Source organism: Lipophrys pholis (assembly GCF_963383615.2).
Source record: "Lipophrys pholis genome assembly, contig: SCAFFOLD_109, whole genome shotgun sequence".
Lineage (NCBI taxonomy): Eukaryota > Metazoa > Chordata > Actinopteri > Blenniiformes > Blenniidae > Lipophrys > Lipophrys pholis.
In genome coordinates this window covers 59,321-78,372 of record NW_028292306.1, presented here as the reverse complement: position 1 = coordinate 78,372, position 19,052 = coordinate 59,321, and the positions used below count along the sequence as shown (strand labels likewise).

The 19,052-nt window shown below is 39.4% G+C and overlaps 1 protein-coding gene across 1 annotated transcript; it reads left to right on the top strand.

The window, feature by feature from the left end:
- Positions 1 to 10,289: 10,289 nt before the first annotated feature.
- Positions 10,290 to 11,600, top strand: LOC308127993 (replicative DNA helicase DnaC-like; the record flags this gene model as incomplete). Its single annotated transcript, XM_080493660.1, has 1 exon — positions 10,290 to 11,600. The coding sequence occupies one exon, from the start codon at positions 10,290 to 10,292 to the stop codon at positions 11,598 to 11,600; it is 1,311 nt and encodes a 436-aa protein (XP_080349786.1).
- Between the last annotated feature and the right edge of the window lie 7,452 nt (positions 11,601 to 19,052).

Below are 19,052 nucleotides of genomic sequence, written 5' to 3'. Positions count from 1 at the left end.
ACGATTGTGGGCAATACAAGACAATGCTGTTTTAAGCCTATTATGGTGGGATCCAGAGCATAGAGTTTGTCCTTCTAATAAAAAGCACACATGACAAACAAGGAAATTTTTCGGTTATGGGGGACTTGAGAAAGTTAGGCTGTTCAAAAATTAAGGGCAACACTTTTAAAGACTTATTTTTTCCAAAACCATAAGAAGCTCTTGTTTTTCAACCTCCCACTGCTGACAAAAACCATTAAGAATCGCCTTGGTCTCAGGTTTCATCAGAGATTTAGAAAAAATAGGATTGCGGAAATCATCAAAGATCCGAAGAGTCAGAGGTTCTATTTTAATATTCCCCCTCAAAGGGATTAATATTGTTGATGATTCTCCCAACAGATTTGCCGTCTTCTCCACGTCTTTTTAAAAACATTGATAAGGCGTTAAGTCTGTGCAGAAAGATCCGACTATCAACTTCAACATCATTAGGAATAAAGTTCTCTTTTTTTAGCATAGAGTTTTTCAAAAATCTCCACAGGGTATCCCATCATAGTAATTGGGGTGCAAGAGGCTTTTTCCACTCTCGGGAATCACGATCTCATAATTTTTATTGATAACGAAAGAAGGACTTGTATGATTTATGATTGCTTTTTCAATGGGCTTGATTGAAAACTGTTCTAGCTTAGACATGTTATCCTTGTTTTTTAACGTATATGATAAGAGCTCCAGCAATTACAACAAGGATCACTCCTAAAGCAACATACATTTGAGGTTCAGTCATCATTCCATTTTCAGTCCTTAGTCTTTGATTGGTTTTACTTTGATCACTCCATATTGAGCATGCCAAAGTCTAGAGCGCTCTTCACCCTCTTTTGATCTAATAGGACAGATCTCTTCTCTTCTTTTTTCATCATGAGAGAGATAAAAACACTCCAGTTTTTTGATCTTCTCCAGAAACAGGACCTAAAAATAGTGTAAGAATCACAAAAAGCATTACTTCTTATCCAAATAGCAAATATTGATTATTTTTATAGGGAGGAAGAGTTGTAGTCTGAGGAGGATAACTCGTAGGTTGAAAAGGAAAGTGTAGCTGTTCTTCTTCGTTTCCTAAAAGGAGGGCCTCTAACTTTGCAAACATTTCTTCATCTTTCATATTTTCGCCACTGTTTGATTGTTTCTATAAGCTCTTCTAATGAAAGAGACTTCAATAAATCTAAAACTGCAGCATCCAGATTTTCATTTTCTGAAGAAAGTTTTCTAAGAATATCTTCGAAACTGTTTTTAGGAGGAGGAGTCTGTAGAAAATCGAGCAGTTGTCTTGTGGGATCAATCATAATGCTTTATTCTTGTTTTGTGCTTTAAAGATTCTCCCAAGCTCGTTGTTTTTCCCAAGGTTTTTCCCATGAGCATCTCTTCTTTTTCAACATATTTTTTCGTGCATTCAACATGTCGCTCTAACTTCTTCAAGCGATTAGAAAAATCTTTAATCATACTCATTTTCCCACCATAGTGTTTTTTCGCGACTTCCTGACAGCATCTCAATTGCGAGATCTTTATAATCATCTACAAGCACATCACTTTCCGGAAGTTCTAGCTCTTCGCTTTCTTCGTTCATGTTTTATTTCCGTTTTTTCCATAGGTCCATAGGAATATAATTGTACAAAAAACAAATCTTTTCTAAAAGAGGTTTTCTTATTACAATGAGGTGTAAAATCAATGGAAAGAAAAGATTCAATAAGAGTTGTGTCTTTGATTTGTTGGTAAAATAGGTAGTTTTTAAAATGCTAAGCTTAAAAGAAATAGAAAAAAAGCAGACGATCTTCGAGGAGAGGAATTTCCCATTGATCTTGTCTCTATTGTATTAAAAGTGGGATACAAAGCTTATTATTTAGAGGATGGGTCGGACACCTCAGGAAAAGTTAAACATACAGAAAAAAGAATATACATTAACCCCAACGACATTGTGTCTAGACAAAGATTTACCCTCGCCCATGAACTGGGCCATATTGTCCTGCACAGCAAAAATTATCATACGCACCATAGGAATGGTAATGATTCAATAAAAGTATATGACGACAGCGTTGAAGAAATAGAAGCAAATAAATTTGCCGGTATTTTGCTCATGCCAACTGACACTTTCAAGAAAAGGTGGAGTGAATATGGTTGTATTGAAGATATAGCCTTATACTTTAATGTTTCAAAACTAGCCGCAAGTATTAGAGCTAACAATCTTGGACTCATGAGCCTATAGTATGGTTGATAGACAAGTAGAACCCTCTGACTTAATAGAACAAAAGGTTCACGTAGGCTATATACAAGAGGAAATTAGAGATTTTGAATCAAGAATAAGAGAACTAGAGAGTTTTAAAAATCAACAAATAGTTTTTTTTAAATCAAATAAACATTGGATTACTATAGGACTGGTATCTTTGCTCAACTTGATAATAAACCTAATTTTTAAATAGATAAAAAACCGACTGCCGAAGAATGATTACTTTAAGAAAGGAGCCAACAATGAGTGAAATGGAAAACCAAACCCCTAGTGAAAGATTTGTTTCAGTACGTGAGGCTGCTCAAATTCATGGAGTAACTGTAGGAGCGATTGAAACTGCGTTATCAAAGAAAAAACTTAAGTTCCAAAGGATTAATGGAAAACGAGCAATAAGTATCGCTGACCTAGCAGAGTATAAAAAGAATCTTTACTCTCATGACAAATCTACTTACAAGGGGGAGCTAATATTTGATAATCATAAGGTTTTTTACTCTGTTGCTCAAAACGGCAAAAATGCTTGGGGTTCTCCCTCAAAAAATTTATTATGCAATATATGCAAAAACATTGAAGGGTGTAAAAAAAGGGTCTACTTATGTTCTTCATATTGATGATATTAATGAATATAAGAGAAAATCAAAAAACAACCTTAAAAAGGACTTTCTATGAAACCACAAAAGCATGCACTAAAAATTAACGGGATAGGGACAGTCTTAACAGAAAAAGAGCATCACTCTTTTGAGGGGGTATCTTCTCCCCATGAAGTGATGGGTCTTCTTTTGAATGGTGGTCGAGAAAAATATATAGATCTTACTGAGAGTTTAGTGACCCCTAAAAGGGGGACAGACGTTATTGAGGTTTATAGTGGAGATCAGAAGGAGTTAACGCCTATTTTCTATGATCAAGGATAAAAAACTTCCTTATCGGAGTTGTGATCTTGAACTTTCGTTTGAGGAAAATGAGATAAAAGCAAAACTACTTTTGTATGGAAATGCCACCAAAACTGTTGTAATTAAGCTTTTTCCTTCTGACTTTAGCCATATGATTGAAAGATACCACGCTGCTATCGGTAGAGAAGAGAAGGAGTTGAAGATTTCTTAGTTGGCTATCTTAAAAGAAACAGTTTTCTTTGTGTCGATAAAGCCCGCAAGCTCGTCTTCTGAAAACTTTTTTCTAGCACTTGTGATGGTCATAGGTTTTAGCTCATAAAGGTGATTTGGCAGAGACTCTTTCCAAGTGCTGGTTGTTTTTTCAACCAAAAAGGGCGTTAGTAGTTTTGAAAACTTTCCCTCTTTAATGTCTTTTTCTCTTGCGGCAACCTCAGCTCTTCTCTTTTTGCTTTCCAAAATAAAGTGGTCGGTATCGATATCAGCATAAGACTTAAGGGCGTTGTAGTCTTTTTTCCTAAAACAGTACCGCTTGCTAGGACAAAATTGACACCAACTACCTGGTCTTCCAAAAGATTCTTCTAAACTGTTTTTCTCGATACCCTGCTCAATTTTTTTCTTAAGCGATTTGATATAAGACGTACCCATATATACGTGATGACTTATTCCATCGTGCTGCGTATTTAAAATTGAAAGCTCGATTTTCTCAATTGGCCAATCATCATGTCGGTTTATGGCAAGCAAGGCATAAGCTAGCAGCTGATCGTTGTTTTCTGCTAGAACATAGCTGCGGCCTGTCTTGTAATCTAAAATGTGGAGAGTTTTTTCATTTTCATCGTACCCATAGACATCGGGCGTCCCTTCTAAAAACTCTCCACCAATTTCCATTTCCAAGTGTTGCTCTTTAAAGAAATAAACGCAGCGGCTTTTAACCCCCTCAAAGTAAGCTTTGCATTCAGATTCTTTATCATTAAATTGCTCTTGTTCTAAACGGGTATGGTCATCAGTTCGCGCTTGCAGATATTTAAGCTGCTCTGGTGTTTTTTTTTCAAAAGGGAGCCAGCGCCAAAGATTGCAATTAACATAACGCGAGATGCTTGAAGGACGAAATGCTGATTTAACCTCTGTCATAATCATTCCTTAGTTCGATAAGTAAGGGGGTTATTATACAATGGATGCAAAACCCATTTAAGACAAAAGAGGGAATTATGTCAGAATCTATAACACCAGTAACTACTGAAGTCAAAAACACACTTTCTGAGTCGGAAGGACTCGATAAGCTTTATGCAGCGCTTGCTAAGGCTCAGCTGGAAATGCATCCTGCAAAAAAAACAACAAAAGCTCATTATGGGAAATTTGCCGATTTAACCTCTGTTGTAGAGGCGTCAAGAAAACCACTAGGCGCTAATGGTTTAGCTGTTATTCAGCGCATTATCCGCAATGGGTCTGCAGGGATGACCCTGCTTACAAGACTTGGGCATGCCTCGGGACAATGGATAGAGTCAAGTATGACGGTAAATCCGCCCAAGCAGGATATTCAAAGTTTAGGATCTTACCTAACGTATCTTAGGAGATATACCTACAGCACAATCGTTGGCGTTGTCGCCAGTGAGGAAGATGACGACGGAGAAGTTGCTATGGGAAGGGCTTCTTAGTATCCTTTGGCTTAGGCTTTTCCGGGCGCTGCTTTTTGCCAATGCAGTAGAGAAACTCGGTTTGGTTGGTTGAAAGTGTCGAGCACTTGCTAACGCGCGTTTCCAAGTATTCAAGGATGTCTTTTTCTGAAAACATCCAGTCTTCTTTCGACTGCACTGAGAAAAGGGAACCTCCTGAAATTCTAAGGTTCCCTACCATCACGTCGTATTCGAGCCCTGTTTTGCAGAGCTTTGTCATAGCTGCGACCTCTGATAATGAAAATATTTTTCGCTTTGCCATAACACTAAATTAAATACTCTTCCGGGTAATTTCCATCTTTGTATTTTTTTTCAAGAGCCACAAGCTCTTCAAAATTTGTCATAAAAACAATATCCTTTTTAAGTAACTCTTTTTTAATGGAATCCAGCAAATATTTAGACCCCTTTTGAAATGTTTTAAAAGAGAAAAAAGTCCCCCAGTTTACACAAAAATCAAGCAGGGGGACGCTCTCTCCTTTTTTCCCAGTCCAAATCACGCAGCAAGCATCATGTCTTGTTTTATTTATGATTTTCTCCAAATTTGTAGCAGCCTCTGGAGAAACACAAAACTCTTTCTTTTGGTGTGCTTCTTTATCAATAAAAACAATAGGATCAGGAATTTCACTATACTTCCAACCCCACTCCTCAAGATTTTCATCAGATGGCTCTCCTACAAGAAAAGATCCAAAATCCCATAGGTGATTGTAAAACTGGTCGATATCTTTTATATTTTTTATGCTGTTTAAAAACTCAAGAGATTTATCTATGTTTTTTTTGTTGGCACAAACAAGCAACTCTTCACTCATATTACTCCTCAAAGTATGCGTTTTTAAAGTCTAAGTAGAACCCGGGTGAAAAATAATACCCCTTAAGCTTGGGGTTGGTTTTATAAAGAGCGATCTTTTGGAAAAGCGGAATAAATGGCATTTCATCGATCATATGCTCTTCGGCCAGCTGGTAGTACATCTTCTTGCGAACGGGATCGCTGCAGTAACGACCTTTGTTAAAGAGATATTTAAATGTCTCGGATTCCCAGTTTTCTAAATTCAAAGGGTCTTTAGAGTCGAGAAAAAAACTTAAATAAAATAACTCATCGGGCATATAAGATGTCCAACCAACCTCTCCCATCTGATAATTTCCATTTCTAAGATCTGAAAAATGCACGTTAAACTCTTTCTGCCTTAGTTCAACTTGAACACCAAAAAGTTTTCGTATTTTTTCCTGAAGGATTTCGCCTATATGGGGCGCATTAGAGCGAGAACTATATATAAAAGAGCATTCTTTTGAGGTTTTTCCCATTTCCTTAAGCGCTTTTTGGAAATATTCTTTTGCTAGTTCTTCGTTTCCATCTTCAAAATACCCCTCATTTTTTAATATCAGTTTTCCGTTTAAATATGATGTCGTAGCTTTTTTAGAGCCTAAAGGAAACAAATAATCGCTTATTTCCTGCCTATTAAATGCATAAGAAACAGCTTTTCTAAAGTTTTTATTGTTGAATGGGTGCTTTAAAGTATTAAAAGCAATAATATCAACCGCATTTGAGGTATTAGTACTCAGTTGATTTCTTCCTTTCTCATCAATACAATCTTGCAAGATTAATCCTAAGGGTTCCCCAACCCAATCGAGTTTTCCCTTTTCAAACATTAAGAAAGCTGTCATGTGGTCTGGAATAATTGATAGGGAAATATCATCTATTCTAATTGAGCCTTTATTCCAAAATTTATCATTTTTTTCTAAAATAATTTCAAAACCCTTTTTCCAACTTTTTATTTTAAAAGCACCATTAGTAACAAGATGCTTATCCCAACTCTTTATCCAATCGGGATGATCTTGATCCATTTTTTTTGAAATAGGCTTGTAATTTGAACAAGAGGCACAAGCTTCAAAAAGGTAGTTAGTTGGTGCTTCTAAATCAACCTTTAGGGTTTTACTGTTTAAGGCTTTTATTCCCACCTCTGTCAAAGGACAACCACCTTTTAAGGAAAGTTCTGCGTTTTTTATGGGGTACATAAAGTAGGTTGCGCGTTCTGCATATTTAGGATCACAGCACTTTTTCCAGGCATATTCAAAGTCGTAGGCTGTACAAGGATCTCCATTGCCCCAAAAGGAGTCGCGCAAATAAAAAGTATAACTTAACCCATCTTCCGAAGTCTCCCATGATTCACATAAACCTGGAACCACATTCCCCTCAGAGTCATAAGCAAAAAGTGATTCATAAATAAGCCCAATAAAAGAGTTACTTATTGCGTCGGAGCCCACCCTAGGATCTAAGGAGGTGACGTCTGAAGCCAAAGGCAGTCTTAGTGTGTTTGCAAAGGTACAAGACACATTTAAAAAAAAAATAATAACATTAATTTTTTCATTTTCAATCTTCTTCTGATGTGGGTTTATAAAAGACATCCAGGTCAAAATCTGCTGCCAAGAAAACATTAAAATATTTTAACGAAAGCTCAGGGAGACCTGAGGAGCATCTAAAAATAAAATCTCCCATATCATTTAAATCTTTGTCTTTAAAATCTTTGACAAAATCATAATAAAAATGAGGAAAGTATTTCTTCTTATCTTGAACTCTTTCTATATAAAAAACAGTGTAGGGTAGTATTTCCATGTTAAACCGTATCAAGGCTAACATGAAATCCAAGCTATCTATTTTTTTAATGCAAAAAGGTTTGCTAGATATGGTAGTTGATATTTTTTTAAAATAACTATCTCTAAAGTTTCTATATCCGATCTCAAAAACATCTTCCTTAAGAATTAAAAAATTAAGGATATTTAAAAGGTCTGATTTTTTCATAAAGGGAAAGGCTTCCCTGAATCCATCAATCTGAATTCTTTTTTTTTGATTGGGGTCAAGAAAGGGTTTGTGATTTTGAGGATTTATTGTTTTTATTAAAGTCCCATACGATGGCGAGGATCGAGCCGGCAATAACTCCAGCCTTTCAAAAGAAAAAAATGGCAATTCCTGTTTGGTAAATTTCCTCCCTTTATGTCCTCGAAATCGCTGCCAAATGCTATACGAAATAGGTTCTACCCTATTTTTGATAACATCACCTTCTTCAAAAGGTTCCCAATCCAAAAGTGTATTCGTCACAATATCGCTCCTTATTCTATCTAAATTAAAATCTGTTGAACGAAAAAAAAGGCCCCTCTGCTTTCGAAATGAGCGGTATATATTTTCTTCTTTTTCTCCACTTATTTTACAAAGATACCCAACTAAATCTTTTTCTAAAACCATATAAGGCCTCATTTTGAAATATTAATGAATATCTGGAGAATATATAACAATTTCTTTTTGCAGGAGTTCTTCCACCTGGTGCCATTTTTTGTTGATTTTTCCCCAAAAATGGCACCAGGTGGAAGAACTCCTAAATAAAGACGGGGTGGTATAAACTGATGAACATAGAAAGCCTCCAATGTAGAGGCGCTAGCCGCCTGCCGAAGATGGTGGGTTGGAAACTGTTATCTTAAATTGAGTAAAAACGAGAAACGCTCCTTGCAGTGGGAATAAAAAAGAGCTGTAGAGGAGGACCTGATATCTCTTTTGGGCAAAGAAAAGCCCCGAAGGGGTTGCCAACGGGGCAAATCGGGTATTTAGTTTTAGGGGTCTAATCTTGACGGAGCCGACCTTCTAAAAAACAATAAACGTAAGGAAAAGTCGCATAACCATGAGCTTAGTAAAAGAACAACTCAGAACTACAACCAAATTCTTACAGTCATGAGCTTAGCAGAAAATCGAATTAAAAAGGAAACCTCCACAAAGACCAAGTGGCAGCGGTATGAAAAGCTCAACTCTGGCCATGAGCAGTACACCCTAGAGTTCTTCAAGTCTAACCCTCACTACAACGATCTTCCCTTAGCATTAAAGATTTACGCCGAGATGCATTGGACAAAAAGGTACTGCAATCACTCGATTCGGGAGCTTGCGCAAGACCTAAACATGAAAAAATCCAACGTTCAGCTCTTTATAAATTTATTAGAATTTCGCGGAAAAATTGCGCCAGAACGTAAATTTTGGAAAAATACTAACATTCCAGCGCGGACTCATAAGCCCTTAACAAGCGATGGACGTGATCTAATGGACGCGACTGTGCAGTTTGCTTGGAAGGGAACAGAGATTCCTGAGTGGCTTTCTTTGGGAATTGTTTTTGTTGACGGGGTTCCAAAGCTTGAAGAACACCTCAGCCCTTCCGACAAAAGAAAGCTTGAAAAACAAGCAACGTATCCGCCAATAAAGAATAAATTTGAGGCGATTGACAAACAATTATTTGAGAGCAAAACTGTAAAGAAAATTGTCCATACATTAGAGAGATTATCCTTCCTAGGAGGAAGAATAATAAAAAAAAATAAGCTAGGGGAACCTGCTGTTTCCGGCTTAATTTCTTTTGAAAATGAAAGGGTTTCTCTTGATTGGTCCATTTGGGGTCCAAGTTTGTTTGACTCTGGGGCTACTTTAGCCGAAAACCTCTCAAATCTCTACCTCAAACTTCCGAGCAGCGCCCCACCCTGGCCTGAAACCGAGGAGTACAAAAGGCGTAAAACCCTTAAGCAGGAATATGATAAGTTTAAAACATGCGCAAGGCGGCGTATTTTTGAGTCGTTTGGGTTTGCTCGGGAGTACGACGAGGAGATGCACATCGGCATTTGGCGGTCTTTGGAAGACGAGCCGATTCCAAAAATCTGCAAAGCCTTGAAGCTCGTGAGGAAAAAGCTCGAAACTGGTAAATTTAGGATGCGATCGTTTACTGGGTTTTTTACGCATTTGATGAAAAACCCGCAGAAGATGGGCTATAATGCCTTTCTAGCGCAGCTGTATCGAGACGCCATCGATGGCAAAGACTCTCCGGGAGTGGAAAAAATGCTTGCGGGGGTCGATAGCAGCGAGTTTATTGCGATAGCGAGAAAGCTTGAGAGCGAGACGGGGGAAAAGATCCCTGTCAAAACGCTGGGTTGGCTGCAGTCGGTTGGGGACATCCAAGTTTGGCGTCGAGCGATTGAGGCTGTGGACTTTAGAAAGCGGCTCGATAAAGAGCGTAGTGGCAAGACGAGGCTTGAAGATGTTTTTGAGAACATTGAGAAGAGAAGCACCTACGAACAAGAGGTTGCGGTTCGAGATGAGAGGGGAAGGCTCAAGCGAGATGAAAACGGAAAAATTCTCTGGGAGCTCAAGACCTTTACCAAGAGCTGGATGGAGCGGACTCTCGTGGGGCAAAAAGAGGTTCCTATTGAGGGCGAGACCAAGTCTCCTGAGAAAAAGATCTCTTCATGGGTTGGTCTCTGGGTCTATAGCGTCAAGCTAGGCTCTGTTGAGAAAATCAACAAGAGGTTCTTTAGCCAAAAGCCTGTGGAAGAGAAAAAGATGCCGCGATTGCCGGGCTCTCCACTGAAAGTAGACCTGAGCTATGAGCTTGTTGATGACGAGCCTGAAAGAGAGGCGATGCCAAAGCTTCCTGGAAGCGATGATGGCTACGGGGCGATGCCGGTATGATAAAAATGCCCCACTCGGTAGATCTTGAAGAAAGACTTCTAGGTTGCATGATCAATAAGGGAGAAGTTGCTGAAGAAGCGGTGGATACCTTATCTAAGGAAGTCTTTTACGATCACAAGCATCAAACGTTATTTTCCAACATCAAAGACCTCGTTCAGAAAGAGCGCTCGGTTGACATTGCCTTGTTGCTTGAAGAGTTGCGCAAGAAGAAGGGCAGCTTTTCGGCAAACGACTTTGAATTTCTAACGGGCATCGCTAAGAAGTCGGGGCTTAGCGTTCATTATGAGGAGTATGTTCGAGAGCTCAAGGATCTGATGCTGCGAAGGAAAGGGATTTCTTTGTGTCACTCTTTGGTTCCTAAGCTTGAGAAGGGAGAGGAAGAAACCGAACAACTCGTGGATCAAGCGGTTCGAGGGCTTACGGGTCTTGAGCATGGATACGCTTCGATGAAAAGCTTAAAGGAGATTATTGCTGATGAAAACGTTTTGGAAGAGCTGTCGGAAAGACAAGCCTATTATAAGGAACATGGGAAGCGAAAAATCCCTAAGAACGTTATCAATACGGGGATCTCAGATATCGATAATACGCTGGGGGGACTCTATCCTTCGCGTCTTTATATTGTGGGTGCTAGACCTGGTCTTGGAAAAACGGCGTTAGCGCTTAACTTTTCCCTCTATGCGGCAACAAAGGATCAAGGGGTCGCGTTCTTTTCCTTGGAGATGAGCGAGCAAGAGCTTTTGAACCGCTACGTTTCTTCTTATACAGAAAAGCGTCTACTTGATATTCAAATGGGGTGCCTCTCCGAAGAAGACTTTTCAATTGTCAAAAAGGGGATCCAAGCCCTTGAAGGGCTACCTTTATATATAGATCAGAAAAGCACGACTCTTCCTGAGATCCGCCGAGAGGTCCGTCGCTACAAAAGAGAACACGGAGTTCAATTTATTGTTATCGACTACTTGCAGCTCATTACTGCAAAGGGAAACGACAGCAGAAATAATCGCTATTTAGAGGTCTCGGACATCTCTCGAGGGCTAAAACTCCTAGCTAAAGAATTTGATGTAACGGTGCTCTGTCTTTCTCAACTCTCTAGAGAATCTGAAAAGCGTCAGGGGAAAACCCTTCAACTCTCAGACCTTAGAGACTCAGGATCGATCGAGCAAGATGCGGATGTTGTGATGCTGCTAAGTAGGGAGGGGGACAAGGTAAAGCTTGCGGTTGCAAAGAACCGCCATGGACATACGGGGGTCATCGATCTCTTTTTTGATGGAAACACAGTTAAATTTAAGGATCAATACGGGGCGTTATGAAAACAGATAAGGAAATCATAGATGAGGTTGTCTTTGAAACGGACCTAAGAAAGTTAGAAAACGGAACGATCAAAGACATCCAGGAATTTCTTCACTCAATTGTAGGGAAACAGCTAGCAGAAGGAGGGGCAGAAAATGACGACTTTGAATGAGCCTGCTGTCGAGAGTCCTTTTGAGGAAGGGTCTGTTTTTGAAAGGTGGCTAAAAACCTCTAATTTGGAAACACTCCTTAAAAAAGAGGGGGGCTCTCAGCAGTGTAGTATATATAAGGTACAGAGCGAGCTTTTCCTAGCAAAAACACCCGATGGAAAACCCTTGTGTCTTTTGGAACTTGTTAGAGATCTTGAAAAAGGAATCGAAGAAAAGAAGATGCTCTTGCCAAGCCTCCCTTCGTTAAAGATCCCTGGCTACGTTGTTTTATATGAGAAATCTGGCCGCTCTCCAAACCGTCCCATCATAAATTTTCATGTCAAAAAATACACACCAATAGAGAGGTTTGTGGGGAGCTTTTGCCCGAGTCGCTTCACGGCTTTTTTGGCTTCAACAATTAATATTTGCAAAAGGAAAAACAAGGAAGACAGATGACAAATCACGAGCTAAAGATCAAAAAAGAATTTAGAGACTTAATTCCACCCCTTGCAAACCACGAGAAAGAAGGCCTTGAGGAAGACATCAAGCACTACGGTTGCTACTGCCCGATCGTCACATGGAATGGTTTTATCATCGATGGCCACCACCGCTACGAGATCTGCATGCGCCATAAGCTCAGCTTTCGCGTTGAGGAAAAGGAACTTAAATCTCAAAACGATGCAGAGATTTGGATTATTACAAATCAGTTCGCTAGACGCAACCTTACCGACTTTGTGAGAGGAGAGCTTGTATTAGATTTAAAACCACGGCTGAGAAAAAGAGCTGAGGAGAATTCAAGAACGAGCAAATCGCTGGAGAAGTATCATAAAGAAAGTGTTAAGAACGAGTGTCAAAATTTTGACACTCGTAGAAACAAAACTCAAAAAGAAAGAAACGAATCTCGAGTAGACGCTCAAATAGGCGACATCGCTAATATCTCTAGAGAGCAGGTGCGCAAGATTGAGAAGCTTAAAGAAACCTGCAGTGAAGAAGAAGTTAAAGACCTTCGTAGTGGAAAAGTTAAAATTCACAAAAAGTTTACAGAGAAAAGGCGCGCTGAAAGAGGTGAGACACTCAAAGCAACAGAATTTCCCAAAGGAAAATACCGTGTTATTTATGCCGATCCACCTTGGTCTTATAACGACAAACGAGCTCCTGGAACAGGTGGAGCGGAAGAGCAATACCCGACCATGAGCTTGGACTCAATCTGTGAGCTTCCAATCAAGCAAATTGCAGACGAGAATGCAGTACTTTTTCTATGGGCAACAACACCGCTACTTCAAGAAGGTCTAGACGTTATGAAAGCGTGGGGTTTTGAATATAAGACTTTAATCACATGGGACAAGGTACGCCCTTTCCCTGGAAACTACCTTTCCGTTCAACAGGAGTTCTTGCTTCTTGGAACCAGAGGAAGCTGTCTCCCAGACTGCGACATACGGCCTCACTCGATTATTAGGGTAGAGAAAGGACGACACTCTGAGAAACCAGAGCACTTTAGGGAGTTGATATCGGGCATGTACAAATATGGAAACAAAGTCGAGCTATTTGCTCGAAAACAAACAGAGGGCTGGGAGGTCTATGGAAACGAAGTCGGATAAGCTACATCGCGAGCAATTCAACGAAGACCTTTTAAGAGGTCAAAAATTCCAAGACTTTTGTTGTGCGATTTTGTGGCACAAGAGAAACACTCCAGTATGCAACCTCCAAAGCCATGAATTTCAAAAAATATTTGGTGAAAACTTACAGATGGAAGAGTTCAAATACGACGAACGCTCAAAAGAAACGAAAAATCTTTTCATTGAAACAGAGGAGAGAATTTTAGGGTCTCAAAATCTTCACCCCGCCGGGATTTATCAGAGCGATCCAGCAATTAGATATACGATAGGAAACTATGAAGTGCTTTGGAGATTTTCAAAAGCAAAGTTAGTGAAGGCCCATAAAACAGGGGAATACCCCATGGCAGATGTGAGGAACAAGAATACAGGTATTGTTACAGCAAGAGGATTTTTACTTCCAGAGAATGAAGCAGATGAAATGTGTGAAGACAAAATCGAAGGACTAGAAGATTACTGGAAAGAACTAAAACTATATTACTCAAAGAAAACCAAAGGAGCCCCCCGATGGCAACGAAAAAACTCTGCAAAGCAGACATTGAATACAAACTACAAAACTACCTAACCGAAAAGCTTGGTGTTCAAGGCGAATACTACGTAAAGCTTTCGAAGAAGAAAGACACCTCAACACTTGGGGAGCTTCCTGAAAGCCGTCCATTCGGTGTCGATGTTGAGCTTGCGCATAAGCTTTATAATTGGGCTTATTGGAAGAGAATCCAAGCACATAAAGCAATCAACCACTTCCTTATCGCATCAGGTGGTGACATCTTAGACCTGGCTCCCGAAAGACCTAAGGACGCCGACAACTTTGCTATGCGCTACAACAAAGCAAAAAAACAAGCCAAAAAGAAACCAACAAAAAGGAAAAAGTAATGGGCAATAGAATAACAGTCTACGGGCGTCTTGGGAAAGATGCCGAAATCAAAGATGTCAATGGCAAGCGTGTTATGGAGCTAAGCATCGCTAGCAATCACAAGATCAAAGGCGAGGAAGTTGCCGTATGGAGGAAGGTAACGTTCTGGGAAGACAACTACCGCAAGATCGAGGAGTACCTGAAGAAAGGCGCTGCTTTAATCGTTAGCGGGGAGGAGCTTCCGCCTAGTATCTATAACAACAACGTTCAGATAACAGTAACGGGCAAAGACATCATGTTTAGCCCGTTTGGCAAGGGGAATAAAGAAGGGGGAAGTTCTTCTCCAAACGCCCCAGCTAGCACGGGCTACAACGCGCAGCCTGCACAAGAAGATAGCCGACTACCAGGACTACCCCCATGTTAATCAACATATGGGTAGAAAAGATTTGGAGGTTCATTAGCTCACTGTAGTGGTGGGCTAATGATTTACTAACAAGACCTCGTCGTCTAATGGTTAGGACATCAGGTTTTCAACCTGGCAATGGAGGGTTCAACTCCCCCCGAGGTCAAAATATGCAAAACAATTAAACGGAACGGGTAAAGAGATAGATGACAGATCTTTTTTAAGGAAATACCATGAACAAAAATAATTTAGTAAAGCTCAGAAAACCCCAAGCTTTGAAAGCTGTAGGTTTGCTAAAAGAGACTCTGAGGGTGATTTCTAAGGAAGCTAAAACCTTTAAGGTCTCTTCAGAAGACGACCCAATCGAAGAGGTTGGAGGGCTTCTCTACTACGTGCTTTTTGAGTTTGATAGGTTGCAGAGAAAACTTCAAAATATTATTTACGACAAGCTTTAAAGATCACACCAAGCTCTTAAAAAGATAAGAATTCCCTTGAATATTGGGGTTTTCTGGGGGTATAATAGGGGTATTAAAAACGGCTCCTCGATAGGGGTTAATCTTTAAAAGCGCCCTGTAGTTTCCTTACCAAGGGTGCTTTTTTATTTTTAAGAAAGCTCTTTGAACTCAAGCGAGTGTTTTTATAGTTCTTCTTGCATTTTTTTTATAAAAGCCTCTTGCAGAGCGAAAAGCCCCAAAGCGTTGGCTTCCTCTACCTTTATAAGGTGCGGCTTGTTTTTGCTGGGCTCACCTTTAGTAAGTATTGGTTGAAACCCCGACTCTATAAGGCTAAGAGCTGTTTGTTCTAAAGCCCTTAAATCTAATGTCCAAATAACTTTAGGAGATACACGAACTATTGGTTTAGAAGCTTCCTCTTCTGCGAGGGTTTTAATATCTTCAAGTGTTCTTGTTCTAGAAATTTTGCTTTGAATGCGCAATAGCGCTTGGTATGCTGGGTTTAGCATAACGTCTCCTGTTTTGAGATGTTTATGTTAGCCTCTTGGGTGGATCATTACTCCACTCAGGAGGCGATTACTTATCCGTTTCGGATGCTTTCAGTTTAAAGAATTAAGTGAGCACTTGTCAACTCCTCTCAAAAACACATTGCTTGATTCTTGGAAGTCTATTAAGATCTTCGTTATTTAACCTCCAAAATAAAGGAGAATACATGGAACCTGCGCTAAATAACGCCGCTCTTATGAATAAACACCTAGAGAAGGTACCCCCCTCTTTTGAATGCCAAATTACCTTAGAAGTCATGGAAGAACCCTTCATGCATATTCGTTGCGGTAGTACTTCCGAGGCTAAAGAGGTTAGAGCTTGGGTTGCTAAAGGTCAAACATGTCAGAACTGCCGAGAGCATGTAACCATGGCAGACTTTGGACCGAACCTGCACTTAAAGAATGCCATTCAAGAGTTCCCCGAAAAAGTACTGAAACCTTTTGAAGATCTTTCAGTAGCCATTAAACAAAAAAATAAAGAACTCCTTCAGGAAAAAATAACAACAAGTACTTTTCGAAAAGGCCAAGCTGAGGAAGCTGTTTCTAAAGCTCAGTCTAAGTCTTGGGGAAATACGATCTTAGCTGGTACTATAAACTCTGTCTGCCTAGGTGTTATTCTTGCTGGAACGGGTCCCGTTGGAGTGGTCGGGGCCTTAGGTGCGGCTACGGTAAATGCTGTTCGCGGAATACGTAAGCATGAGGATCTTTTGCAGGAAGAGCTTATTGCTAAAGAGAATAAGGCTGATCGAGAAAGATCTATTGAGAGAAAAAGACAAGAAATTGAAAGCCTTTAAGCTTAAATATGGAGCAGTTATATGATTATTCCTAGAGTAGATTCTAAAACATGGGACTGCCCGATATGCCATGAGGTCATGGATGGCGATGCTTCCATCTCAAAACGTTGCTTTCACGTTTTTCATGATACCTGCATAAAAGAATGGGTAGACAAATCTAGAGAGACCTGTCCAATTTGTAATATTAAAGATCTCTATAGCTTTGAAATTATTTCTAATCAAAATTTTGTTGATGAATACCAAAAATGGAAGTATTCTCCAGAAACCTATATTCTTGATGAACAGCTTCTAAGGCCTGAAGAGCTTAAGGGGTGTACACGAAGAGAAAGACTAACAATAGAAGAGCTAGAAAACCATAAGATAGAGCTTGAAAATCAATGGAGAGAGTTGTTAGAAAGTGGAAATATTGAAGACAGAGAAAAAGCACGTATAGCTATTCTAAAGTTAACGGATTTTGATACTAAACTCCTCTGTAGGAAGATAGAAAAGCAATTTGATATTTTTCTTAACGCGATAAACGAACAAATAGAACGCTTAAGAGGCTCTATACGAATAGCAATACAGTCTAATGCAGTGCAGCCTCATTCAGACGAAATTATTTCTGCTTTATCTTCAATTCAAGAAAAGGCTATCGAGTTTAAGCACAATCTTTTATATAAAAGAAGTAAATGGAAAATAACTACTGATTATGGGGTAGCAGCCAATAACTACAACTCTTTAATAATTTTTGGTAGGGAGATGTTTTCAGCTATTTTTGCTCCTAACCACGTTTCTGCGAATGTAATAGATGCACTTTACGAACCTGCTATACCTCAACCCTACACTTTCACCGTAAGCAGAAAGATGCTTTTCAAGATAACGCTGCTTGCGTTAGGTATCTTTGCTATGTATCGCTTTGGAAGATCTGAGTATTTGAGAGGTATTTTCAAGAAAGGGCAGCAGGTGACTCGTTAGCCCGCGTGCTGTCGCGGTAGGCTTTTAAGTTGCTTAGGGAAATCTTTGAAGCAAAACCTTCACCGTCAGTTTCTAAAATGCCATCTTTTATGAGCTTGTAGAATTCAAGGCGATTGATTTTTAAGAATTTTGCTGCCGCGGCTAACTCTAGAGACTTAGGTTCTTTTTCCTCGCGCTTGGGATATTTCTTCTCTAGGTCGGGAATATAAGCCATCTCAGCACTACCATCTGGTCCATATACCCCTTTAAATTCACCATTCCTTATGAGTTTTTTAAGGGCCTCAACACCTACGCAAAAAAGGTCAGCTGCTTTGTAGACAGAGATATATTTAGGCTTTTCTTCCTCAGGAAGACTCAGGTAATCCATCTACCGGATCCTCTTCTATTTTAGGTTCTGGGGTAAGATTGGCAAGAAGGGCTTTTCTCAAGGCTTTCTTTACTTCTTCCCAACCCTGAGGGTTTTTATCAAACTTAATAGCAGTGAGTTTTAGTTCTCTTTGGCCGCCTTCTTCAGTTTTAATATAAAAATACTTCATGGGAGGGAAGAGTTTTAGCTTTCCCTTCTCTTTTGAAATTGTGTACTTAATTCCTGTTAGGGTTAGTCCTATATCGGGAAAGTATATCTGAAAATTTCCTGACTCTTGCAAGCCATTCTGAATAAAATCATCTTTGAAGACTTTTTTGATCTCGACGTTCATTTTCTTTTTATCACCTTAGACAATTGAGATTTATGTGATTGTTAATTTAGAAAATTCTACAACTGATGACTGTTTTTTACAACAGTTCAGGTAGGTTGGGTTCATATGCAACAATAAAAATTTAATTTGCTTTATGGTGAGAATTTATACAACTGTCAATATTAGAATTAAGAGTTGTACAGTAAGGATTATTGTCTTGATTCTCATAGCGATTTTTTTTTCGCAACCTCTCTATAAACAAAATATTTTATTAAATAATTTACTTTATATATTAAAAACTTAAACACACAACCCTTAACTAAACAATAACTATACAGTAATTGTACAGTTGTGGTATGTTGGGAACAAGAACCCATAGAGGAGGTTAAGTCATGAAAATCGACACCCAAGTTGCAAAAATTGTACACTTTAAAAACCCGCCACGAACAAAAAAAAATAAAGATGTACGAACAAGAGAATATTTAACCGAAGGTGAGGTTGAAAAACTTTCCAAAACGATCCGCAAAAGATCTAGAAACTCTGATCGTGACGAATGCTTGATTTGGATGATGTTTCAGCATGGTCTCAGGGTAAGCGAGGTTGTTGGGATCACATGGGATCAGATAGATTTTAAGAAAGGAGTGCTCCATGTGAATAGGCTTAAGGGGAGTATTGACTCCGTTCACCCAATCACAGGGAAAGTGATGCGCCTCCTGAGAAAGATCGAGCGGCAAGAAAATAAGCAGAGACATGTTTTTGTTAGTGAAAGAAAGGCTGCCATGGATCATCAGGCTGTTTACCGCATGCTTCGTAGGGTTGAAAAAGAGGCTGGATTCGAGTTCCCTATTCATCCTCATATGCTTAGGCATGGCTGCGGCTATTTTTTAGCAAACAAGGGAACAGATACCAGAACCATCCAGCAGTACATGGGACATGCACATATCGCTAACACTGTAAGATATACCCACCTAGAGGCCAAGAGGTTCAATGGGTTGTTTTTGTAAGAGGCAAGAAAGCGTATTGATAAATTTT